Raw genomic sequence first — 26,613 nt, 5'->3', positions numbered from 1 at the left:
GAAAGAGGCACAGGCATCAGAGTTTTTGTTACCTTGAGAACCCACAGCACCTAATCGCTTAGCAGACGACAATCCAATGTTTAGGAATTTTAGGTTGTAACATTGCGATTAAGTAATGTTACGAAAGCACAGGCACAGGCATGTAGGGCGAGACATATTATTTTAATTATCGTTTGAGTTGCTCCGATCCATTTTTGAGAATTTCCACTATGTTAAAAGCCCAGTTTAGCAACTTTTCAAAGTCATTAGAACACTTTTAATAAATGAAAGTTGGGGAACCCATCTTTAAGAATGGATTATATTTATTGTAGTTTGAAATAGATGGTAACAATGGAGTTATATTAGTATTATATTCTGCTATCTTATCACGGGGCATTCAAAAGTAAGTCATAACTCTTTGTGTATTTTTGATACAGTCTTGATAGAGATAACGGTTATTCCCTTGACCTATTCGCTACTTAACAACAATATTCTCTGGATAAAGCCCTTACTTCCATTTTTAGTTAAAACGACTCCATTTATCAGCTATCTGTTTACTTAATAATCTTCACGAACTGATAGAAAATTGAACATTTTTCGCACTCACGGATGTTGTACGGATCTTAAAAAAGCAAGAATGACGTCAAGATATTCCCAGAAAAGGAATTTTGCAACAGTCATTGGCTGGATTATCTCTTTACACATGGTTAATTACATACAAATGCAGTTGGTATGTTGCGAGTATGTCAGCCTCGGCAACTGTCAAGACTGAATTCAAAATACAGCAACTCTTTTGAGGCGTCATAGTTTCTCATAGAGAGAGAGTAAATTTGCCCCACTTACGCTTATATTTTCACAAATTGATATACACAATTGATATACAGTGGAGCCTTGTTTATCCGCACATTTCGGTTCCTGATAAAATCCTGCAGTTTAATGAATTTCGCACTGTGAATTTCTACGGCTCTAAGGATTAATATATGCTTATTTCATATTTTTTGTAGAGTAAAGAATGATTTTGATGAAGCTGGATTAAAATTAATGGCCCAACATGGTTATTGTACGCAGGTTTGTATGTCTTTTTTTAGATATACAATAAATGGAATCAGCAAGTGAAATTATATTCCACATGTGAAAAAGTAGTAGGTGTAGACAGAATTCAAAATAGCGGAGAAGGAAATTGATAGGAAAATTTTGATTGTGAATATATCAGATTACATAGAGTTCGATTGAGGGCAGGATTGGAACAGATGGAACCTGTTCAGAACTCTCCAATCGAACGCCACCTGGGTATGATCGACTTTATGAAATGAGTTCAATAATGTTATTTCAAGACTTTAGGTGAGGTTGATATTATGAAGTTTTATTGCAGGAAATGGTAAATCTATTATTAGGTGGTAAAGGTGTATCTAATGTATTTAATGATACGGTTGAACTAGAATCTGGTGGAGTTATAACTGTATTAAAAGGAATTAGTAGCAGATCAGAGATTGGGCTCTTATCATTGTTTGAACATTATAAATCCTGTCAGGTAAGTAAGCTTTGAGGGGTCTGCTTGATTGGTGAGTTCTTTTCAATGGATGACGTAATTTGCGTTATGAACCTCGCTTTCAGTGTCTCAAAAACGAGGCATGAAAAAGGTCTATAGCCATCATGGCCAAACACCTCCCCCCCACCTGTCATACTTCCTCAAAGCTGTGGTATTACAAGTGAGATCCAATTAAAATTGACCCTGAATCTTTCTAGGAAATCTCAGCCAATCAAATCAAATCACTTGCTATAGACGCAGACAGTACAAATTTAAGTAACAATTTTGGTAAAGATTTGAAGCTTACATGACTTTCAGTTCCAATCCCCTTCAACTACGATTAGTCGAATTAAATCATATTTCCATACCCACAAACCGAAGTGTAGCATTCTTGGTTTAATACTGGTTAATGAGACCATGGCAAACTCTGTTTTTAGGATACAATGGTCTTCTCCCTCGCTCTCTTTCAGGTTGGAACGTTTTATAAGACACCTAAATATCCTATATGGGTGGTGTGTAGTGAAAGTCATTTTAGTGTTCTATTTTCTAATAAACGTGAGTTATGTAATGATTGGAAAGCAGAAAGACATTTTGATTTATATTATTATGATGGTCTAGCTAATCAACAAGAAGAAATTAAACTCACTATAGGTAGGTTTGATATATATATTTTTAAAAATTAAACTCACTATAGGTAGGTTTGATATATATTTTTAAAAATTAAACTCACTATAGGTAGGTTTGATATATATTTTTAAAAATTAAACTCACTATAGTTAGGTTTAATATATCTTTTTAAAAATTAAACTCACTATAGGTAGGTTTGATATATATATTTTTAAAAATTAAACTCACTATAGGTAGGTTTGATATATATTTTTAAAAATTAAACTCACTATAGGTAGGTTTGATATATCTTTTTAAAAATTAAACTCACTATAGGTAGGTTTGATATATATTTTTAAAAATTAAACTCACTATAGGTAGGTTTGATATATATTTTTAAAAATTAAACTCACTATAGGTAGGTTTGATATATCTTTTTAAAAATTAAACTCACTATAGGTTTGATATATCTTTTTAAAAATTAAACTCACTATAGGTAGGTTTAATATATCTTTTTAAAAATTAAACTCACTATAGGTAGGTTTGATATATATTTTTTATTGCCCTAGTGTGTATGTCGATGAGACCTTGTTCATGTTTGAATTTGATAATATTTTGATGAACTGTTTTGAAGTTTTGCCTTGACTTATAAAATTTTTTTGAGAATTCATTATTAAGCCACTAAAGATTTCTGACAGCTTGTAGTGGGTGTATGTTATCTGCCTGGCACTCAAGAGAACTGCTGGTGATTTGAATTAAATTTTAACTTAACTATATGAAGAATATTTTGTTTGTTTTAGATACAACCAATCGGTCATTTAAAGCGCCATCAGATGATGATTTAATACCACCATTAGAATTATGTATAAGAACTAAGTAAGTCATTAAAGAAATTGTAAAGAGGTTTTCTTAATTTTGTATGTGTATTGGGGACACTGATAGCATCAATTTGTACCATTCTAAGTTTTAATCAGATGTCCTGCAATTCCACTAAAACTAAGTGTACATTAAATGTCTAATGCTTCTTAGAATAAACCTTATTACGTCACAAAATTACAGCATTAGAGAGAGCAGAAATTTGATTGGCTGGCAGTATCATCAAACTGACAAATGTTCAAGAAGGCCGTCTTGAGACCCTAACTGAAGTGACTAAATTAAAAATTAAAGTTACTTAAAAACGAACGAAAGTAACTAATTAGTATGTAAATGAAATTGAATTGTGTATTTTTCAGATGGCCAGATGCAGAAGTAGATTGGAATGGTTATGAACCTATATTATAGACTACCAGTGAAATATATATACAATAGCTAATATAGCATCTGTGATATTCTTCTCATTCCATTTTTAAGTGTATCAGGACACTGATAGCATCAATTTACACAATTCCAATTATCAGTCAGATAATTGTGGTTCTTGCAATTCCACTAAAACTAAGTGTTTGATGAAAATTGGAATATTGCAAATTGATGCTATCAGTGTCCATGATATACATAAAAGATTTAGAAAAACTCTTTACAATTCCTTTAAGATTCCAATAACCCATCAAATTTCATGAAATCCGCTTCTCAAGTGTAAAAAAGCTTTGTGATAAAAATATATTCCGTCCATGTATTTTGTTTCTACCTTGTATTTTAACTTGTATTATTTAATTAGTAGATTTAATTTCCAATAACTACGCATATATTCTGTCCATATCTTCTAACTTGTATACTGCTGAATTCGCCAGTCATGTTTGATTCATGTTCCAAAGTGTTTGATTGTAATTTAAGTTTTGACTTTAAAGGGATAAGTGTGCCACTTTTTTGACCAATCGTACCTTAATCTCAGAAACAGGCATTTTTAGCTAAACTTTTAGTAATAGGGTTCACAACTGACTGTTGAAATTTGAGCCAGTGTTCAGAATTATCACCATTTGAAAGTTAAAAAGAAAAGTCGTCTTTGCTTGAGAAGCTTCCATTTACACTTACTAAAAAAGATACAAAATTGTTATCTAATTTTAATTAGGTTGGAGTCAGAGGAGCCCATTCCATGTATTCAGTGACTGTTTTTATTTATTTCTGAATATTTTAAATGTAGAGTCAGTATTTATTAACAAATTTTAATCATTTTGAAATAAAAATTTATGAAGTAAGAATATGAGATTGTTTTTCCTCTTACACAATATTCCAGCAATTTAGTTTGATGTTTGGTTGCAAGATCTTAAAGGGAACTATCTGCAATCATATGATCATGCTGCTGGCACACAAAAGACAATACTAGAGTTTCGTCAAGACTGTCACCTAGCACAATCAAAAAAAAAAAAAGTCCAGTCGGTTGTTTTCAACTATGTCGATAATCACATATGGTTCATGCATTTGAAGGGAAAATGATCCTGATTGGATTATGTGGACGATAAAACAATTGGCGACAAATATCAAACTGGTTTTATATAATAAAGTTAATTAGAACTCAAACAAGAGTCAATATAAAAATTAAAATCACCTATTTTCAATAATGCATATTTCCGAAATTTTTAGGTAGGCAACTAAAATAAAGACATTGTTAGAAAGGTTATAACAATAACATCAATTGAATGTGAAAGGGCCCAAGTTCATATAATATAATTCTGTGAAGATTCGAAAAACATGCAAATTATTCATTTTCAGGGCCCTATAAATCAAAAGGTAATGTACCAAAGTCAAAAATCAAGAAATTCAAAAAGGGCTTCTGGAGGACCTAGGAATTTAAAATATTTTAAAACAAATTTAAGATCAGTGGGATTAAAATTATTGTCTGCATTAAACTTTTAATTTTTTTTTTGGAATCATAATTGATAATTTGGCCTCTAACCATTTACCAAGTTTCGTGAAAATTGAATGAAAACTAAAGACAAAAAAACAGTACAAAAAGTTTCATGGTGACAAAATTTTCCAATCAGAATTTTTTGAAACTGCAGTCTGCATGGAAGTTCTTTCAAGAATACACACAAAAATTTTGAGAACATCAAACAGAATATAAGCAGTTTATGGCAAATTTCTGAAATTATTTACAGTTGGAGTCTGATGTCTGGAATTCAAAGGTAATTCCGCTGTCTGGCAAAATGCTAAAAATGTTTTAACTATTACAGTTTTGGCTACGTACTCTGACAACAATCACCAAAAAAATAAAAAAATAATAAATTAAAGGAACAGATGCACCATATTGGGGGGTTGATTTCAGCCTTGAATATATGTTAATAGTCTTCAGAAGTGCTAGAAATGTGAAAAAATCCGATAATTCCTAAATGTATCTCAAACGAGGAATTCTACACACTATTTCTATATATCACAGAGTATCTTTAATTGACGAGTCATCATTTTATTCAAAAGCAGAAAATTCTAGACACACATGGATTTGAAGGCTCAAATTAAGAACGTGAGCTGTGAACACTATTAGACATTGGCAAAGCTAAAAAAATTGCTGTTTCTGAGTATTATTGGTTCAAAAAAATGGTGCATCTATCCCTTTAACAAAAACAATACATTATCATAATTCCTTCTTTTCTCTCTCTCCTAAAAGTTGTTTTTCTTTTAATTCCATTTCCTTCTTAGTAAATAATTCTATCATATACTGATCTGGTTTTAGATTCTTTTTCTCCAGTTTAGAATAAGCCTTATATAACTGGTCCAAGTTTTCTGCTCGGTTTAATTGCCGAGTAATGATATGAAGTTCAAATTCATCTTTTGTTTTCAAATGACAAGAATCGACTTGACATAAAGGTTTAACATTGGATAGGTTCAACTTTGGTAAAAATTCGACACCAGTTTTTTCTTCTAGTGTTTCTAAAGGCACAATAAAATCTGTTAATTTTTTATCAAACCCAATGGGTTTATTTGGAACAACAAAGGCTCCTAATGCTATTGGTTTACCATCTAATTCTGCCAAGACAACTTTATATAAGTGTGTTGGTACTGCTACTTGTCCCTTACCAATTACCTAAAATTAAAATCATTTTATCTAATGGGGAGATAACATGCAATATTATGTTATTGTGGTCTGATGGTATAATGGTTATGAATTTTTTTGCGGAAGGTACGTAATTTCCATTTAACTCTTTCTGGAATTGTAGGAACCACAGGCATCGGAGGAAGAATTGGTATGTTCCAAATAAAAGTCACAGGTGTCCCTGATACACATAAAAAGGCTAGAAAACCTTTTTACAATCCCTTTAACTATATATGACAGTCATGTTCTTGGTGAAAAGAAGTTGAACTTTTCATCAAACACTTAGTATTAGTGGAATTGCAGGAACCACAGATGTATGATGGAAGATTGGAATGGTGTATATTGATGCTATCAGCGTCCATGGTACACATACAAATTTAGAAAAACTTTTTACAATCCCTTTAATATGACTCTGGAAATCCTGAATAAAGTTAACAGTTCTAAATGAGAAAGAAATAACCTACTGGATATTTGACAATTGCTGGTCCATCCTCTTCTAAATCAGGTAAAAATACTGGTCCAGTAATTACACGGACATCAGTAAATTTCTTTGTTAAATTTCGACAATAGATTTCAAAGCGATTCCAAAAGCCACTGTTATTTTCAAAATTTTGAGGCACCACATTACTCAAGAAGAATGAAGCATTCATGGCTTCCTGAAAAACAAAAGAGTCTTGAACAATATGTTACAAGGATAACAATTAAGGATCCTTTCTAGCAGATGGTCCTTAGCAAAACCTCATGGCATTGATCTTTCCCGGATTATCCGTACCCATTTACAGCTGGGTCGGCTTTTAAACGCCATCAAGATCAGAACACTGAGCCCTTTTAATCAATTTACCTGATTAAATTTGTGGTTGCCAGCTGGTGACATGTGACCACGAGACCAACCACTTTTAAAATAGTCGTCATTTTCAGCATTAAATCTACCATTAACTGAAGGATCAGGTTTAAATTTTGAATGTTTTCTGTTGGCAGAGCCTGATAATAACAAGATAAAAAAAAGTAGGAATTGTAAGGGAATGTGATAACTTCATATAAACAGGAATTAAACAGCGAGGTAATAATTTCTCTGTCTACCCACTGGGAGCCGCAATGACTCAGTGAGTTAGACACTTGCTCACTAACCTGAAGGTCAATCCTGACATAGGTCAAGATAATACCTTCAGATTTTTCAACCTGGTGTCAGTGATGTAGGTAAGAGGGGCTGATATGGAAAAATCGTCTAGTTGTTCAGATGGGACAATAAATCGAGGCCCTGTTAAAAATCCCTTTACAGTTGGAAATCAAAGATTTCCTAGCAAAATTTACATCATTGGACACTGTATGGCATTGCCTGACTTCATTAGCCCAGAAGGTGCAGAAAAGTAGGACGTAAAAATCCATTCATTTCATTTCAGAAAAAGTCTAGAGGATGTATAAGCATACCTTTCACATTTTGGGCATTCAGGTGTTCAGCAACCCAAATAGGAATTTTCTTGGCTTGATCATAAGCTAGGACATGATTATCATAAATATAATACTCTTGACCTCTATCAGGAATACCATACTTTAAAATTCTACGTTGAGTTTCCAATTTATTGACATCCTCTGAAAATAAATTAGAATTCAGATTATCTCTCTCCAGCCCCGTCGTTAGGGTGGGGTCTGTGGGGGCTCAACCCCAGCAAGTGAGAAAAATGCCCCAGCAAAACCTTCTTTAGTTCAGCAAGGATTGATTCATTTACAGTGTCTTTGTACAAAATCAAGAAGATATATATTATCATATTAGTACAAAATCTGAGCCCCACCATCAAATCCAAAATCTTACACAAATTTACCCTCACATGAAAACTATGGCCATAAGGAAAAGTGCACCATGGCATTCTGCCAGAGCTGATGGCTTCTGTATGCATCAGGGTTAAGCCTATACTTGATGTCCGGTAGACGATTGACCCTTTGAGCTGCCCTGCTCGTCATGTCCGGCAAATAGAGCCAAATCAACACTTAAGGTCTACAAACATTATGACCGTTTGATTTCTGAAGCCAGCAGATAAAATTGAAGCAATACTTTGAAGAGGGTTCAGCTAACCTAACATCGGGTGATCTGCAGGTAATATCCTTGGCTTTAGTTCTTCATCAAGTCGTCTATTGTCTGAGCTTGGAGTTTTAAAGACTCTAGTGTTATACACGTAAACACATGCCATGGATGCAAATGTTCCACTGGCAAAACCTCGAATAAATGTAGTTGACATCTCTCGGTCAGTTGAAACTTTGAATTAAACTTACTCCAGGACACTTTTAAATGTGGTTTGAAATTGAAAGTACGATTCAACTTTCTTGAAAATTGTCTTTTGTTTTTTGTTCCAAAATTATAACCCAGAATCATTTCTGAGAAAAGTATCTGGAAAATCGAGAAGTAAATGGGAAGAGAACTCTTGATGCTTTCCTATCATCTTCACAAGCCATTTCAAATCTCATTTTTGAGGCGTTCAAGCATACATTTCATGTAAATTGTAGATGCCTACAAGGTCATAAAACATAATTATTTAGTCTTGAAATAAAGATGACAAAATTTGGAAGATTCTGAGTCGTCAGACAACACAAATAACGATGACATTTTAGGATCTCATATTTTATAATGTTTGTCGAAGATGATATCCTAAACGCAACTGCGCATGTCAGACAGCGCTAAAGGTCACGTGGTATTCCTTCTCGGAGCAGTCGCCATCATGCAGGCTGTGAAACAAGCGTGTGTCGGCTTTGCCAAAGCTACAAAATGTGCATTTTCTACACCAACAGCCACCCAAACGGCTGCAAGAACCATCCCTGCATACTTCAGCTCACGTATGTATTGAAATCAATGTGTTCAACCACCCTTTTATTCCTAAAATCGCCAAGGACAAAGAGTTCAATGTTGCCGGCTTCAACACGAACTGACCTTGCTTGCACTTCAAAACGGATGAACTGTCTCTGTTCAAATTGGCATCAAAGTAAAGCATGATCATGCCCTTTTTCTTATATATTGACAATTTTATTGTGAATGAGCTGTACTGTTTGACTTAACTTGTCTTACATGTGGTAATGTCTTCTTGCTCAAAATGTCATACAACTCATACACACACTTACAGAAAGAATGGAATGAGATTATGTCATTGATGATATCTCCAGGCTTTAATTTACACTGCCCATGAATTTGATGTTACAGTAGCCTCACCATCAGTAATCAAAATAAGATCAGACCCATTCCAAGAGATTTTGAAAAATAACCTCTTGCCAAGGGCACAGATGTTTCTGACTGTCGATGCTTATACTGTGGTAACTAGGCCATAGTAGGGGTCACATTTAATTTTAGATTGACATTTTAGGCACGAAAAAGAAAAAGGCAAATGTCCAAATCATGGAATGAGTCTACTGAATAACCTTAGTGATAGGCCTGATTCAATTTTCTTTTTTTTTCTGCAGGAAACTATGCAGCACAAACTAAAGCTGAAGCTGGCAACCCTAAAGGCAGAATTGTTGCTGTTATTGGTGCTGTTGTTGATGTCCAATTCGATGATGCACTACCTCCAATCTTAAATGCCTTAGAAGTGAAAGATAGAAGCCCAAGACTTGTTCTGGAGGTTGCCCAACATTTAGGTAAAATTTAGTTTTGTGATGAAGAGAAGTTAGTTTTATAAATAGGATTGTAAAGAGTTTTCTTAAAAAGAAAATTGTATTGCGGACACTGATGGCATCAATTTCCACCATTCCATTTTCAGTCCGACATCTATGGGTTCCTGCAATTCCACTTAACCTAAGTGTTTGATGTCAATAATTGCAAAGGGCTTTGTGATAAAGCATATTTTATAAGTGACATCATCACTTGAGTTTAGTGTAATTGCAGGAATCACAGACATCTGATTGATAATTGTAATGGAACGAATTGATACTATCAGTGTCCCTAATAAACATACAAAATTTACAAAAATAATTTATTATCTCTTTAATTTGAACTTAGAATATGAAAAGAAAACCCATCTATTGATAAACACTAAAAAATACAACAAAATCTAAATGTTTTGCCTTGTAGGAGAGAATACTGTACGTACTATTGCTATGGATGGTACCGAAGGTTTGATTAGAGGACAACAATGTATTGACAGTGGTACACCAATTAGAATTCCTGTAGGACCTAAAACATTAGGCAGAATTATTAATGTTATTGGTGAACCAATTGATGAGAGAGGTCCAGTACCAACCGACAAGTATGTACTATTTCTTAAAGAGATCGTAAAGGGTTTCTAATTTTTTTTATGTGTATCAGGAACACTGATAGCATCAATTTACACCAATCCAATTTTCAGATGTCGGTGGTTCCTGTTATTCCACTAAAACTAAGTGTTTGACATCAATAATCTCCAAGGGTCTTATGTGATAAAGCATATTTTGTGATTAGTGACATCTCGTGACACCACTTAGTTTTAGTTGAATTGCGAAAAAATCAAAGCTACGTCTGATTGAAAATAGGTAAAAGATTTTCTCAATTTTTTATGTGTATCGGTTTACACGAATGGCATTATTTTGCGCCATTCCTATTTTCAGTGTCCCTGATATACATAAAAAATTGAGAAAATCTCTTTACAATTCCAAGGCTTAAGAGAATTTTAAGCAGATCTGCAAGCTGTTTAGATCTTCACGTATATCCTGGAGAATTCTACAACCAGCTGTAAAAAGGGAAAGTTGTAATTGAATTAAATTCTCCTTCATCAGAGTTGATAATTTTTACATATTGCAAATGCTCCTTTTAGATTTTCTGCCATTCATCAAGAGGCTCCAGAGTTCATAGAAATGAATGTACAACAAGAAATTTTAGAAACTGGTATTAAAGTTGTAGATCTTTTGGCTCCCTATGCCAAGGGTGGTAAAATTGGTAAGTTTCTTTGCTTGACTTTGCTGTAAAAATATACTTGATTCGCAGATCTGATAGAATTATTGACAGCTGAATATTGACCAATCCGCTTAAAATAAGCCGTCATATTTTACCCACAAACACAACTGTGTCCAAGGAAAATTTATTTTTTAATGACTCGTGTGTATCTGACATATCTGTATTGAAGTGTGTATGGGATACTTGCAATGCAGATGAAAGATATCTAGAAAGATTGAGGAGGGGGGGATGTCATTTTGTGTGGTTGTTTGAGGTGATTGACAACTGTATCTAAATGGGCGGAGCCTAAACTGTTCTCACCTATTTGTTAGTTGTTATTGCTGAAACCAATAGTATCAAAGATCACAAAGTTCACTACATTATTACAGTGACCCTAACTGTACGTTGGTAGTGTAAGGAAGTGTCAAGAGATTTCTAAAAAAAAATTATGTTCATCGGAACACTGACAGCATTATTTACACCATTCTGTAGTTCTGCAATTACAGTATAACTTTCTGTTTGATCTCGCTAATTGCAATATATGCCTTGTCATAAGGCCCTTTTTCGATTAATGACATCATCAGACACTTAGTTTTTGTGGAATTGCAGGAGTCTCAGACTTCTGATTGAAAATGGATTCTAATAAGAATATAAAAAACCTCTTTACAATCCTTTTAACCTCTGAAAGATCATTACTAATAGGTTTAGCATATAAGCAGCTGGTAGCTTAAATTCTTTATAATCTTGGTTGTTCATAAATAAAAACGGTTCTTTAAGTTTCTCATAACTTATTTTTTTTAGGTCTTTTTGGAGGAGCTGGTGTAGGTAAAACTGTATTGATTATGGAACTGATTAACAATGTAGCTAAAGCTCATGGTGGTTATTCTGTATTTGCTGGTGTTGGAGAAAGAACTCGTGAAGGCAATGATTTATATCATGAGATGATAACCTCTAAAGTCATTAGTTTAACAGACGACACATCAAAGGTGAGAACACAACTTTAACCATTTCTTACCCCGCGGCTACAAACCTTTTTCATACTTAGCTGAGATTTTATTCAAATTTGAAACCGCAACTGATTGTATCAAAGACATGGATATCAATCTATTTGTTAGAGCTGCAATACTACCTCTTAGAATGGACATCAATTTTATTAGACTTACCTGGTACCATTACTAAAGAATAGAATCTCTATATAAGATAATATATCCATTAAACTAAATAATTATTGAAACACTCTTCTAAGCATATTTTGAAATTACTTAATTATATGAATTATTTAGTTTTATAGATTTATTAGATTATAGAGAGATTCTGTTGTATAGTTATGACATCATTTTGTACCAAGTATTGTGCTAGCTATTGTTATATGTCTTATGTGTTTGCTTTCAGGTCGCGCTGGTATACGGCCAGATGAATGAACCTCCAGGAGCCAGAGCTCGAGTTGCTTTGACCGGTTTGACTGTTGCTGAATATTTCCGAGACATGGAAGGACAGGATGTACTATTATTTATTGACAACATTTTCAGATTCACACAGGCTGGTTCCGAGGTAAGGGCTGGTAGATAATCATATATAACTCATTCAAATTTCTGAATCTATTTAACAAATCATTTAAGTCTCGGAAACAGGAGTTAAAGCTTAGCAGTAATAGTGTTCACAGCTCATCGTCAAATCCATGTGTATCTAGAATTAACCACATTTAAAAGTTAAATGAAGACTAGTCTTTTCTTGGTTCTACCATATAGGAAAGACATCTATGGAAATAGACAGTGAAATTCCTAGTAAGAGGTATTTTTGAATTGTGGATTTATTGTACACTTCTGATGACTATTTACATATTTTTAAGACTCAAATGAACCCCCCCCCCCCTCCCCTCCACCCAAATGACAAACCAATACCTTATTTGGACATCTTTTCAGGTATCTGCCTTATTGGGTCGTATTCCATCAGCTGTAGGTTACCAACCAACTTTAGCTACTGACATGGGTACTATGCAGGAGAGAATTACAACAACAAAGAAGGGATCTATTACATCAGTACAGGTATGTTTGAAAAAGCAAAAATAAGTTTGCCACCCTCCCCCCCCACCCCCCCCTCTTCTAATTGATAATTAGAATGGTGCAAAATGATGCTATCAATGTCCCTCTTTACAATCCCATTCAACATATGCTATTCTATAATGTGTTTTAATCTATTTTAAGGCTATCTATGTACCTGCTGATGATTTGACTGATCCTGCTCCAGCTACCACTTTCGCTCATTTAGATGCTACGACTGTCTTGTCTCGAGGTATTGCTGAATTGGGTATTTACCCAGCTGTAGATCCTCTTGATTCAACCTCTCGTATCTTAGATCCCAATGTTGTTGGAGCTGAACATTATGCTATTGCCCGTAGTGTACAGAAAATTTTACAAGTAAGTATTCAAATTATACTACCTCTTAGGATGACCAAAAAATTTTGATTTTTATACGCCGTCGTCACCCATGTCCGTCCTTGTCACCCATGTCCATCGGTCTGTCTGTCCACAATTGGCTTGTAAACGCGATAGAGACTACAGTTTTCATCTGATTCGAATGAAATTTGGTTGGATCATTTATATTGATGAGATCTTGGACAAGTTCAATATTCATGATTTTTCGATGAACGGATTTTGAGTTATTGCCCTTGACTTAGCCAAAAAGCGTCGAAATTGGCTTGTGAACGCGATAGACTACAGTTTTCATCTGATTTGAAAGAAATTTGGTGTGATCATTTATATTGATGAGATCTTGGACAAGTTCGATATTCACAATTTTGTGATGAACGGTTTTTGAGTTATTGCCCTTGAATTGAAGAGTGAGGATATCTGAAAACTAAACTAGAGGTATGCGAAATGAATTCCTCACTGCCTGAATGAAAGTGAAAATAGGGATCTTGTAGATTAAAGATAAGTTTAATGGTTGAAATATTGATAATGAGGTAAGTGTACTTTTATATTGACAAGATGACAAAGTTACGCAGAGTTACAACCTCTGATATATGGAAAATATATTTGCTAAGTGGGCGTATCTTGCTAGGCAACCACTTGCTTAACTTGGTTAAAATGAGTCTTATTGATCATGCTTAGAAGTGTTTTTCAATAATTGTTTAGTTTAATGGGTATTTTGTCTTATATAGAGATTCTATTCAGAACTTGGGAGCCACGGTGGCTCAGTGAGTTAGACGCTTGCTCGCTAACCTGAAGGTCCAGGGTTCAGTCCCGGCATAGGTCAAGATAATACCTTCGGATTTTTCAACCCGGTTTCCCCCTGTCAGTGATGCAGGTACGAGGGGCTGACATGGGAAAAGCATCTAGTCGTTATGGGACAATAAACCGAGGCCTCGTGTGCTACAGGCTGTTTAAGATCCCTCGACAGTTGGAAATCGAAAAAGAGCAGGCTAATGCTGTTGTCCTGGCAAAATTTCCTTCATTGCACCCTGCATGGCGTTGCCCGTCTTCATTAGCCCATATGGTGCAGAAAAGTAGGACGTAAAGCTCCATTCATATCATTTCTATTCAGAACTTACCATCGAATGCCACCTATGACTATATATGTTAAATTTTGTGTTTTTTTTAGGATTATAAATCACTACAAGATATTATTGCTATCTTGGGTATGGATGAATTGTCAGAAGAAGATAAATTAACTGTATCTCGAGCCAGAAAGATTCAACGTTTCCTCTCACAACCTTTCCAAGTAGCTGAAGTTTTCACTGGCTCCCCTGGAAAATACGTACCTTTAGTTGAATGTATCAAAGGTTTCCAGAGAATTTTAAAGGGTAAGTCTACAAATCAAAGAAAACTATGCAAGGATGCCCGCTTTTACGTGGCCTTGGTATGATGTAGGCACACGACAGTTGGAAATCGAAAAAAGAGCAAGCTAATGCTGCTGTCCTGGAAAAATTACCCTCCTTGCACCATTAGCCCACATGGTGCAGAAAAGTAAAACTCCATTCATTTCATTTCTATGCCTGCATTGAACCCTGGACCTTCAGGTTAGCAAAAAACGCCTTAAAGGGATTTTAAAGAGGTTTTCTAAATTTTTTATGTGTATCTGGGACATTGATAGCATCAATTCACACCATTCCGATTTTCATTCTGATGTCTTGTGGTTCCTGCAATTCCACTAAAACTAACATGTTTTATGACGGCACAACAGGAGAGCTACTATTGATATCTATGCAGTTCCTCTCTAATGATGTCATAAAATGCGTTAAATTTAGTGGGATTACAAGAACCACATACATCGGAATGAAAATTATAATGGTACAAATTGATTCTATTAGTGTTCCCAATACACATAAGATATTTAGAAAGCCTCTTTACAATCCCTTGCTGAGCCACTCTGTGTCTCTATGATTTTCTTTAGAGATGAATAATATTGCAGTAAAATCATTTTCTTTGTTTTTTTTTTCCAGGAGAATTAGATCATTTACCAGAAATCGCTTTCTATATGGTCGGACCAATCGAAGAGGTTATTTCTAAGGCTGAGAAATTGGCAGAAGATCAATAAAAACTAGAGTGCTAGATAAACCAGTGTGATAGTGGCCATATAAATTATTAACATCATCATTGTGGACATAACTTGAAGAAATATTTTATTGTAGATAAAACAGACAAAAAGTGGAAACGTTTCAAAAATACAGGAAGTTGTTTGTTAAATTACGCTTGACTGTATTTATTGAAAACAAAGAATAAATTGTTAAAAATCCCTGTCTTTCTTTGTCTGAAAGTGACCCTAATAACAATTTGAGGAGCCGAAGGCCTCGTCCAGCGTTTAATCCTGGCATGGGTTCGAGAGAATACCATTGGATTTTCTCAACCCGCTTTCCACCTGTCAGTCTCGTGATACAATTTAAAAGGGGCTAATGTGGAAAAAGCCTCTAGTTGTTAGGATGTGACATTAAACAGAGGTCTCGTGTGCTGAATAACCAGACGTAATAGATTTTCAGCATATTTATATCCTGATAATCAAGTCAAAGTTGCAACAAGGGTTATGTCCCCTGCTAATTTGCCAAGATCGGATAACAAAAGATCCCTTTTGATTGGAAGCATTAGAATTCTCTAAATTTGTGTCTGGTTATTCACATGTTGACATCTTTTGTCATGTGAAATAGCATCGTGTCCAAACCACACCTCATTCGTCATACTTCCTCGGGCTTAATAAGACCCGTATTCGTGATACGATGGTGTAATAGTTAATAGAGTTTTTCTCTTCTTCAAATGGTACAAGATTGCGAATGGGATAAATTGAATGATGACGTATGGTCTGCAAAGGGAGTATAAGTCTCTTATAACAGAATGTGTTGTGAAAGCAACGGTTAGATGTGATAAACGTCAAACACCGTTGCTTAAAGGACACAAGCTGTACGAAAATCGAATATCTCCAATACACCCAGACTGACTATTTCCCTTTCAATTATTCACATCTCCCTAGTCTGAATAATGTACGTCTTGCGAAAATTTCCTCAAAACCGAATATGCCAAAATACAGCTAAAGTTATTTTAAGAATCCATTTATGAAAGTAACGTAACTTGTAAATGGTGACGCCTTTAAAAAAAGGACGAGTCGCCAATTTAACTTTAAAATTATAATAATTATCATGAAAGCTCACATTTCTGGTGGTTAGCTGTGAACACTTACTGAATAAATCCCCCCCCCCCCCTTAAAAAACCCCCAAATTCCGGTTCTGAGACTAGGGTACTGTTGAATTGATGGCGCAAACGTTGAAATTGCCCTTTTTAGGAGCATGTTCTGGGAAGAAAAATAACAACAAAATGAAATTTTATAATATTAATACATATAATATAAACTTTCAGTGTTATATTTACAATAATATTCACTGTGATATTTGAAATGACAATTATATATATGATGAGATACTTACATATGAAGGTGAGGTAGAATTTAACGATTTTAAAAAGCTTTGCAAAAAACATTTTGTATGTGTATCAGGGACACTGATAGCACCAATTTGTACCATTCCAATTTTTAATCGGACCTCTGTGGTTCCTGCAATTCCAATAAAACTACGTGTTTGGAGACGCCACGTCGCGAAAGGCCTTATGTGATAAAGCATATTTTACTTTTAGTGACATCATTTGCAGGAAACAAGGACGTCTGATTGAAAATTGGAATGGTGGAAATTAATGCTATCAGTGTCTCCGATACACATACAAAATCGAATTACATCTTTACAATCCCTTTAAAATGGAAATGAAATCAATGGAGTTTTACGTCCTACTTTTCTGCACTTTAAAATGGGGAGAAGTTATACCTAAAATAGCTTTCGTTGTATGTAGCTTACAATGATTTTAAGGGTGATTTTGACAAGTCAAAATCATTGTTGTATCAAGACGATCAAGATGGTGTGCTGATGACCTCTAAATAGCATACGAAACTACGTATGGTTCCTACATGGAAATAACACACACGAACGTAGTTGACAGCCATTTTGAATCACTACTTCGACATAATAAGTCGAATTTTAAAAAGCCTATAATATTTCATCAAAGCCTTCAAATCACATTTAAAGGTTTATAAATGGCTTTAAATACGATTTGAAGGCTTTGTTGAAATATTATACCTTATCTCAAAATTCGAAGAAGAGATTCAAAATGGCTGCCAACTACGTTCGTGTGTGTTAACTGTTATTTCCATGCAAGAACCATACGTAGTTTCGTATGTTCTAAATATCAATAAATAAGAAACGAGTTGCCATGGCGACAAAATGAACGAGATGATGCAGACGTTTAAAATAAATCGAACATCATCATATAGAACATATTGAATAAGTTATTTGATTGTTGGTAAGATGGTTGACGGTAATAAGATCTTTGTTGATAGAAAGATGTCGGCTGGTAATATTGGACTGGTTTAGGAGCTGGTTGGTAGTAGTAGGGTATGTTATTGTAACCTTGTTGTGGCTGGTACACCTGTTGATACTGCTGGGTGTACGGGTAAGTGTAATAGACTGGAGCTGGTTGCTGAGCTCGTGGTGGAGCTGCTGTGGGAACTGTGTAGACTGGCTGGTTGAAGAAAGGTCCTCTGGTTGAAGCTTCATTCTGTATCCCCTGTGCCTCGGTCGATACTACCAAGTTTCTGGAGGCTGTTGTACTCTCTGAAGAAGCTGTTGTTGAACCTGTGACCGATGCAGGGGCTTGTGTTGTTATGTCAGATGAGGCCGTTGTAGCTGTTGAATCTGCTGAAAGCGTTGTTTCATCTGTTATCGATGGGGATTGTGTTGTGATGTCAGATGAAGCTGTTGTAGCTGTTAAATCTGCTGTTGTTATGATTGACTCGGCTGAAATAATTCACAAACATTATGTGTTTAGTAGAATATGTTTTAGACAATTTATTGCAGTCGACTACCTAAACCCGGTCAATTTATCGTAGGGCTCAAATTTCGACGATGAGCTGTGAATAATATTACTGATTATTTTTGATTTTTGATGAATCGATTTAACCGGATTTAAAATCTTAAGGGATTGTAATGAGGTTTTCTATATTTTTCATGTGTATCACGGAACACTGATAGCATCAATTTGTACCATTCCAATTTTCAATCCGACGTCTGTGGTTCTTGCAATTCCACGATGATGTTATTAATCGCCAAGGGTGATTTAATTGATAAAGAATATTTTGCGATTAATGACGTCCAAAAACACTTAATTTTAGTGGAATTGCAGGAACCACAAAGAGTCTGATTGAATACACATACATTTTTTAGAAAACCTCTTTACATTCCCTTTAAAAAATGTTTTTTCCTAAATACTGTTATAGTATGAGAGAATGTAACTAATTCAGAATGAATGATATATCTTTACGGCGGAACCAAAGGTTATTACTAATCTCCTAATAATTAATGCTCACTTCATTTAACCACTTCTCAGTTTTCTCTTACTCTTATTTCTTCCAGAGTTTATTTCTTACCTTTAATTAGTGATCTTTTCTCAGTTGGGTTATCTGGATACATAGTTACCTAGCGAGTCATTAGATACTCAGATTTTTTTCAAGTTGTATTTTTTGGAGTTGTATGATAGTGTTCTGGATTTTCTTTTATATAGTTTAAGGTATGTAAAGTGTTTTTGGCAATTATTTCTATGAGCAGTATGAATTTGTAGTAGAACCCTGTCTAGTTATTCAAACTACCCCAGATTCCTTATAACAATAAGAATCAATAGAGAAATAGCGTGACACTTCTAAATGCTTTGTATAAGTAATTGATTACGAGAAAGATAATTGTTCTCTCTCTAAATATTTAAGAGAATAAATGAATGAATATTATTTAAAGGGACAAATTCGCCATTTTTTTACCATTCGCACCTTAGTCTCGGAAACGGTTTTTTTTTTGCTATGCTAATCAGTAATAGTGTTCACAGCTTACTGTCGAAATTTCAGCCTTGAAATCCACGTGTGTCCAGAATTATCCGCATTTGAAAGTTGAAATAACGACTCGTCTTTTCTAGAAACATATGCCATATATAGAAAAGACATATATATAGAACTAGAAAGTGAAATTCCTAGTTTGAGATATTTTTAAAGGAGTTATGCGATATTTGTGCATTTCTAGTATTTCTGAAGATAATTTACATATTCAAGACCAAAATCAACCCCCGAAAATGGCGGATCTATCCCTAAACTGATTTAAAGATAGTGTTTAAAAACTCAAAATAATTCTTGTACTCACTTGTGGTCTGAGAAAGGACACCATTTCCAGTTAAAATTAAAACCAGCGTATAGCATATTAAATCCATCTTAATATATTACTTGTGGCACGCTTAATTCGACAAATGATGGCGTATATGAAATGAAATGGTATTTAAAGCCCGGCGTGACCTGCTGCCCTCTGGTCAAGACCATCAGAATCTGATTTACAATAGACCGTTTCTATGTACAAAACAAGCACATTAAACTGTATGTCACCCCTTATAAGACTTATATAAGCATTATGTTCGTCTCCGAGCGTGAAATTTTATGTGACGTTTGGCCTTCGGCTTTTAGCAATTTTCATCTGAAGAATGGTTTATGAGTCTGTAAGCAAATATGCTACAAATTCAAAGCTTTTCATGATTTTTGAAACGTTAGGTGTTTTGAGTAATGACTCAGTGGCTCAACTACTATAGACACTGGATGAACAAAGTCTACAGCCCCCAACTTCCAGAAAAAAATATTGAATTAAAAATAAAGTACCAAAGTAAGTATCTAAAAGCTTAAAGGGAATGTAAAGAGGTTTTCTAAATTTTGTATCGTAATTGAATTTCATCGATTATGTTTTGTGTTGAAAACCCCGAGGGTATCTGAAAATTCCAGAGGCCTGTGTCTCTAATCTTTTCGTACAAGTAATTAATAATGTTGATACTCATCATTTCAATTTATTTTAACACGAACATCTGTTTTTAAATAGTACACGTATTCTCTATTAAGGTTAGACTTAATCGTAAATTTCGGTCCAAGCGAGGGCGTTAGCCAAAGGTCATATAATCTGTAAAGGGGGGGGGGGGGATTGAAATGGTGGGGGAAGATACGATCAATAAAGGATCATGAAAAGGAGTATTCGTTCGTTATCCGAACTGTTTTGTTATCTTACAAAAATTCAGTCATTTTGATTACAATGTAAATGTCATCCATGATCATACGATATTTTTCTGTAAATTGTGTTCTCTGTTGAATTTTGACCCAGTAGTATCGACAGTTGGTAAAAAATTGGTGCTTACTGAGTGAACACTATTAAAAGTGGCAAGATGATAAAAACTTTGATAGATATAGTCCTAAAGCCCCAGTTCTATAACATGCCAGGGCTGACACTTCACGGGGTATTTTGTTTTCCGAACAAAAGCAATTAATTGTTTGCAATTTCAAGTGAATGAACATATTAACATTTAAGTTCTCGAAATGGCCAATATGAGTATATATTCATCTGTGAACTTACCTGGTGTCATAAAGTTACAACAGAATCCCTGTAAAATCTGGAAATTTCATAAAAATAAGTAATTATTGAAAAATAGTTAATCTTGATATCAAGCGTTTTTCAATAGTTTATTGAATATTTATGGATAATTACCATGTTTTTTGGATTTATCGTATCATATAAGGATCCTGTTATGTTATTTATGACACCCGGCATATCTACTGAATATATGCTCTTATTCGCCAAGTTTAAAATTCTTAAATTTTATGTTAATTCTAAGACGTAGTATCACTTTAAATAACCCAGAACAGAAGGTGCATAACAATTTCGCCAGATCACAGATGGCAAGTGGAGTCCCCCGGAAAATAAAACGAAACTAACCCCCCAAAAAATGATTTCAAAATTACTTCCCAGTTGAAAGACCCTACTTCTCAAAGACTCGTGAACAGAGAAGAGCAGAAATTTAGCTTCTCTTTTGACCACAACAAAACCTAAGATCTAGACATGATAAAAGCTATATTTCATTCTACTGACTACCACCTTGTGTTACAATAAATGATGTTTGTGTTAAGGTGAACGTTAACATATTTCAATTATTGTTTAATGTTTCTATTCATTAGTTTACTGTCACTATTAATACATAATATAAATAGCTCAAATTTACACCATTTTGAATTACCAAGCGTTTATGATGACAGTGGCTTAACTAGTGGACTTAAAGGGATTGTATACAGGTTTTTCTAAATTTTATGTGTGTATAACACTGATAGTATCAATTTCAATCAGACGTATATGGTTCCGACAATTCCAATAAAACTAAGTGTATGATGACTCACTCAGAGCGAAGGGTCTTACTTGATAAAGATTATATTTTGCGATTAGTGACAACATCAAACACTTAGTTTTTGTGGAATTAAAGGAACCATAGACGTCTGAACATTGGAATGGTGTAAATTGATGCTATCAATGTCCCATATACACATAAAATTTTAAGATAAACCTCTATACAATCCCTTTAAATCATCCAGCGTTCATGATGAATTTGATAGGACATGGAGTTGTACATTTTACACTAGTACGAGTTATTTATTAATTTAGATGACAAACTGCAGTGGTAATCTATGTACATAATAGTTATATAACTTGATCTCTTGTTGACAAACAATGAGGCCTTTATAATATCTAATAGATCAGAATCGTCCGAGGGTCGAGAGAGATTAACTCAGTGAATCTTTACAGCCCTGGTTCTTGGGGTGTGGGACAAGGGTGTCAGGGGTGTGACCACCTGGTGTAAGAGAAGAATTTATTTTAAATTGGGAGAGCATCTCACATCAACACATGCAGAATATGTGGATAAAACAAATTTTTGTTTCTCTCTCTCTCTCTCTTGATATTTTTTGATTTAGGATTTGAATTCTATTAAAGGGACTTTTCACATTTTTAATTAACCATTTCAAAACAAATTCTATTTGATCAAGAAGATACATAGATATAAATCACATATTTTAGCAATATTTTCAGGTATAATTTACAAAGTTGTTGATTATGACAATATTTTTCAAAAAAGCAGAATGTCCCTTTAAGGGAAATTTCTTTTCAAAAAGTCTAGTATAGAAGCAATCACAACACACCCTGAACCCCCCACCCCCTCGGCCGCCGCTCCCCTCGAGTTTTATTTGTACCATGTAAATCTGTACAGCAAAGGATTTTGTGCTTTGTTGATTACCAATTTGTCTAGTGGGTAACCGGCCTTTGTCAGCATTTCTTTGATTCCTTTCATGCCAGACGTGCAACCCATTCCCGGCGTTCCGGATTGGTTGTGACTTTCTGGTATACACACCGTAGAACTCAAACCGTACATCTGAGGTGCCATTGGATCTTCGATATTTTCCTTGTGGTTATTTCCCTTGAGTACGATCTCTATTATATTGACTATACCGCCAGGCTTGACCACTTTCTTGATATTTTCGGCGCCTTTGACAGAATCGCCCATATCATGTAAAACGTCATGGATATGTACCATGTCGAACTTTTCAATCAGCTTTTCGTCCAGTTTTAGTATATCACCTTGTTCCACTCGCAAATTGGCTAGCTTTCTTTTTTGAATCTCTTTCTCCAGGACAGCCACAGCATCTTTTGAGATGTCCACTCCAAGGAATCTCGTGTTAGGAAATTTTTCCGCCATTGCTAGAATCAAGGCTCCCTGACCGCAACCAAACTCTAGAAAATCTATACCAGTTTCTGAAAAATTTGGCAAAATTGTGAATATATACAGGGATTTTCAAAAAGTATAGACGTCTATATTTTTCCTCGCTGGTCGAGCCCAATCGATGGCGTTTCTAGGAAATTTAGGCGAGGGGACCAAGCAGGGGCCACAAACCTTTTCTGTGTGGCCATAGGCCCAATAACTCATTGCACAGGCCATTCTTTCACTATGTAAAATGATAAAACAATGAAAGTGTGGGGCCAATCCGGGCTGAGTTTATTCTTGGCCACGAACCTGGTCAAAATATCGATAGAGCACAATTTTAAAACAGATTTACTCAGATCATGGGTGGCTAGTGTAGTAGCCTAACCCACAGGAACAAAACACGAAACGAAATATCCAGATCTGCCCAAAGTAAACATGTTGATCAACGTTGATGTGTAAAATAGTCTTTGAACATGTAATCGAATTAGTATTCGAGCGCAACCACTCAAGGTTGTTTCAGTACAGGTATCGAGCAAACTTTACATCCCATCGTACATCCAAGTGTGAAGAGCATTCGAAAGAGAAGTGTATGCTGCACGCTTGTAGTTTTGTAGGATTGTTCGTCATCGAATCGTTTTAAGAATGGACCTTCGTTCATTCGACATCCCGCAACGGTAAATATTACCTAATTTTTGTTGAATATCAGGCGTGGATCTTAAAAACATTCCATCTATCGTGCCATTGATATCGGTATTAACAAGCTCGTCCATTTTATCACCAATGTTTCCTCTGGAATGGGTCGGATAGCCTTAAAATGTAAAACATAAATAATGAATTAAAGGCGTAAATATTTGCTCCATGTATCACTGTTAAGGATGAAAATCCGACGCCCTGTTCCTCATCAATCAAGCCAAACAAACATTATATCGCAGGTTCCTAATCATTACAAATGTTCTCTTTCAAAGGTTTATACTTCGCTGAGCTAATCAATAATAGTGTTTACAGCTCACCGTCGAATTTTGACTCGTATTTTTTTTAGCCTTATACAGAAAAAACATAGACAGAAATAGGTGAAATTTGTAGTTTGAGGTATTTTTGAAGGAATGTTTGTACATTTTACTACTTCTGAAGGCTATGTATATGTTAAAGACTCTTTTAAACCCCCCAAAATGGCGAATCTGTCCCTTTAAACAATACCTTTAATTCCATTAGGATCTAGCAAGCTCTTTAGATCTTCTGTTCTCTTGTTTAAATGATCTGCCAGATCGAACGATATCAGCATTCCTTTTAAACAGGTGCGCAGTTCAGGTGGTAAGGAATATTTTTCCGAATTATCATCCACTTGTATGATTCTAGATGTCACCAGACATCCCAAAACTTCTTGTACATATCTGTCAATAAGTAACAAATTGAAACATCAAGAAAGCGAAGCAGACAATGGTGGCCCCAATGGGCGTACGCAGAGAAGCGAGAGAGGGAGGGGGGGGGGGGGTGACATTTGGTTGACAACCTAAATTGTTATACCCCCAACGGCGGCGAAGCAGAAATTTTTGACACATTTTTGAGTTTTATCACCTGATTTTTTTTTATCTAAGCCGGCAAGAAGCCAAGAAAATGCGAAGGTTTGAAAGGGTATCTTGGAGATACGTGGCAAGAGCTGGCGAAGGTGACGGGATTTTATACTAGTAATCCAGAGATACGTAGCAAGGGCTGATGAAAGTGCCGAAGTTTTGGAAGGGTATCTTGAAAACATGAGACACGTTCCAAGAGCTGGTGAAAGTGACGGGTATTATACTAGGAAAACTGTAGACATGGCAACAGCTGGTGATAAGTAACTGAGGTATTATAGGGTATTATTAGGACATGGGATTGAGTATAATGTAACGTCGGGCTTGTAGCTGTTGGAATCTGTGGATAAGCTTCTACATAGGCGTAGTAGCCTGCTACCCCTGTGCCTCCATGAGCCTCTACGAGCTGTAATATTACAAAATCCTAGGTCGACATGACACTTTTAACAGACGTTTAAGGCCGCTGACATATCTATTACATGTATAAACTTATATACTAGTCATATCATTATGTATATTCTATTGTGATGATATCTTTATAGGTTATATTGATATATATTCTCACTCGTGTTATAATTTCTATACTACCTTTTAGAGTGGATATAAAATTTAAACTATTTGATTAACTGGTGTTTCTAATGAATTTTCATGTATTCTTAATCTTATTGTGTTCTTATTGCATATCATATAGAGTTTTAACCAATCATAAATTTACATGTATGTAAATACCAGATGTCATGACTAAAGAGTAGAATCTCTATATAAGACGATATATATATTAAACTAAATCATTATTGAAACCCGCTTAGCTTTATGGAATTTTTGGATTATAGAGAGATTCTGTTGTATAGTTATGGCACCAGTAAGTCCACTGGTGAACAAAGACAAAGATTAAAAATTCCATTTTTTTGGTCGTCCTAACAACGTGCACGCATAATGAAGCTAGTGTGATAGCATCAAATTTTACACTATTTGCCTCACCTTTGTCTTAAATTAGATTTTGCCGCTATCTCAGCAACTGTCATAGGTTCGTGTGGCTCGAGAAAGACATTTAACAGTCCGCTTTCTTTCGAAACGGTTACAGCAAAACAAGCCGCAGCACCAGTTATATGTTCCAGTAATCGAGCGTTGTAGCTGTCCTTATCCATAGCTCATAATCTACCAAGTCACTCCGAACAAACAGTGTGTTAGAAGCCTGTACTTATATTTGCTATCTATTGATATTTGGTATGTATAGGAGTTATGTTGAATGAGATCAGCAACTGGGTCGTCGTGTGAAATTCAAGCAAGTTGATTGGATAATATTAATAGATATCCCATCCAATCGCTAGAATTGGATATTACCACGTTTCATTTAAATTTGATATATAAAATTCAATTTCTATTAGCCAAATTTTAAGATACAAAATTACCATTTATTAAGAAAAGAAAAGAAGAGTCGTCATTTTAACATTTAAACACGTATATTTCTGGATCCACATGAATTTGACGGCTTGAATATCGACGGTAAGCTGTGAACACTATTACTGATTGGCTTTAGCTAAAATATTCTCGTTTCTGGAAGGTACGATTGGTCAAACGAATTGCGAATCAGTCCCTTTAACAATGTAATTTCAGCTTGCCACGTTTCCCTTCTCTTCTATATAAACCTATACAAATTACCTGCGCCAACTACCAACTACTACGACTACCAACAACTACCTAGTTTGAGATATCAGCATCCGCTGGAAGCGAACGTTAACTTGTCATCTACCTACCCACCTACCTGCGCTACGCACAACTCTATTAAGAAGAGAAAATGACTGGAATTTCTAATTTGATGTTGGTAATTGTTTTGCTGTGTGTTGGTTTTTTACAAGTTGCCAGCCCTAAACCCCATTCTCTCATGAAAAGGGATACAAATTTCATCAATAATCTGGGTACTTTATAGTCTAAGGCGCGTCTTTTTTTCTCGG

At 35.0% G+C, this 26,613-nt stretch overlaps 5 protein-coding genes across 5 annotated transcripts; 2 read left to right on the top strand and 3 right to left on the bottom strand.

The window, feature by feature from the left end:
- Positions 1 to 323: 323 nt before the first annotated feature.
- Positions 324 to 3,394, top strand: LOTGIDRAFT_143419 (hypothetical protein; the record flags this gene model as incomplete). Its single annotated transcript, XM_009053919.1, has 6 exons — positions 324 to 382; positions 984 to 1,047; positions 1,352 to 1,510; positions 1,978 to 2,158; positions 2,914 to 2,989; positions 3,346 to 3,394. Coding segments are annotated over 6 exons (588 nt in total), but the record flags the coding sequence as incomplete, so codon positions are not given.
- A 2,224-nt stretch (positions 3,395 to 5,618) lies between these two features.
- LOTGIDRAFT_174581 (hypothetical protein) lies at positions 5,619 to 8,311 on the bottom strand (the record flags this gene model as incomplete). Its single annotated transcript, XM_009053918.1, has 5 exons — positions 5,619 to 6,068; positions 6,542 to 6,733; positions 6,919 to 7,058; positions 7,506 to 7,667; positions 8,149 to 8,311. The coding sequence occupies 5 exons, from the start codon at positions 8,309 to 8,311 to the stop codon at positions 5,619 to 5,621; spliced, it is 1,107 nt and encodes a 368-aa protein (XP_009052166.1).
- Positions 8,312 to 8,751: 440 nt separating this feature from the next.
- On the top strand, positions 8,752 to 15,705 carry LOTGIDRAFT_201878 (hypothetical protein). The gene is made up of 10 exons (XM_009053917.1): positions 8,752 to 8,903; positions 9,522 to 9,695; positions 10,129 to 10,303; positions 10,847 to 10,968; positions 11,767 to 11,951; positions 12,358 to 12,516; positions 12,888 to 13,010; positions 13,170 to 13,382; positions 14,566 to 14,767; positions 15,407 to 15,705. Exons 1-10 carry the CDS (start codon positions 8,789 to 8,791, stop codon positions 15,499 to 15,501), a joined length of 1,563 nt encoding a protein of 520 aa, XP_009052165.1. The 5' UTR covers positions 8,752 to 8,788; the 3' UTR covers positions 15,502 to 15,705.
- A 1,162-nt stretch (positions 15,706 to 16,867) lies between these two features.
- LOTGIDRAFT_239179 (hypothetical protein) lies at positions 16,868 to 19,775 on the bottom strand. Its single transcript, XM_009053916.1, has 3 exons — positions 19,679 to 19,775; positions 17,671 to 18,292; positions 16,868 to 17,393 (listed from the first exon to the last, which is right to left on the bottom strand). The coding sequence occupies exons 1-2, from the start codon at positions 19,743 to 19,745 to the stop codon at positions 17,742 to 17,744; spliced, it is 618 nt and encodes a 205-aa protein (XP_009052164.1). The 5' UTR covers positions 19,746 to 19,775; the 3' UTR covers positions 16,868 to 17,393; positions 17,671 to 17,741.
- A 2,796-nt stretch (positions 19,776 to 22,571) lies between these two features.
- LOTGIDRAFT_174577 (hypothetical protein) lies at positions 22,572 to 25,806 on the bottom strand (the record flags this gene model as incomplete). Its single annotated transcript, XM_009053915.1, has 4 exons — positions 22,572 to 23,140; positions 23,776 to 23,898; positions 24,288 to 24,481; positions 25,640 to 25,806. 4 exons carry the CDS (start codon positions 25,804 to 25,806, stop codon positions 22,572 to 22,574), a joined length of 1,053 nt encoding a protein of 350 aa, XP_009052163.1.
- Positions 25,807 to 26,613: the final 807 nt, after the last annotated feature.

The sequence above is a fragment of the Lottia gigantea genome (genome assembly GCF_000327385.1).
Source record: "Lottia gigantea unplaced genomic scaffold LOTGIsca_203, whole genome shotgun sequence".
In the NCBI taxonomy this organism is placed as follows: domain Eukaryota; kingdom Metazoa; phylum Mollusca; class Gastropoda; family Lottiidae; genus Lottia; species Lottia gigantea.
This window is presented reverse-complemented; position numbering and strand designations above follow the sequence as displayed.

Excerpts from the sequence above, each read along its gene's own strand:
- LOTGIDRAFT_201878 (XM_009053917.1), top strand. The coding sequence starts at position 8,789 with ATGCAGGCTGTGAAACAAGCGTGTGTCGGCTTTGCCAAAGCTACAAAA. Across the intron at positions 10,969-11,766 it reads TGCCAAGGGTGGTAAAATTG|GTCTTTTTGGAGGAGCTGGT; the intron begins GTAAGTTTCTTT and ends TATTTTTTTTAG. Across the intron at positions 12,517-12,887 it reads TCACACAGGCTGGTTCCGAG|GTATCTGCCTTATTGGGTCG; the intron begins GTAAGGGCTGGT and ends ACATCTTTTCAG.
- LOTGIDRAFT_239179 (XM_009053916.1), bottom strand. The coding sequence starts at position 19,745 with ATGGATTTAATATGCTATACGCTGGTTTTAATTTTAACTGGAAATGGT. Across the intron at positions 18,293-19,678 it reads TGTCCTTTCTCAGACCACAA|CCGAGTCAATCATAACAACA; the intron begins GTGAGTACAAGA and ends GAATTATTTCAG.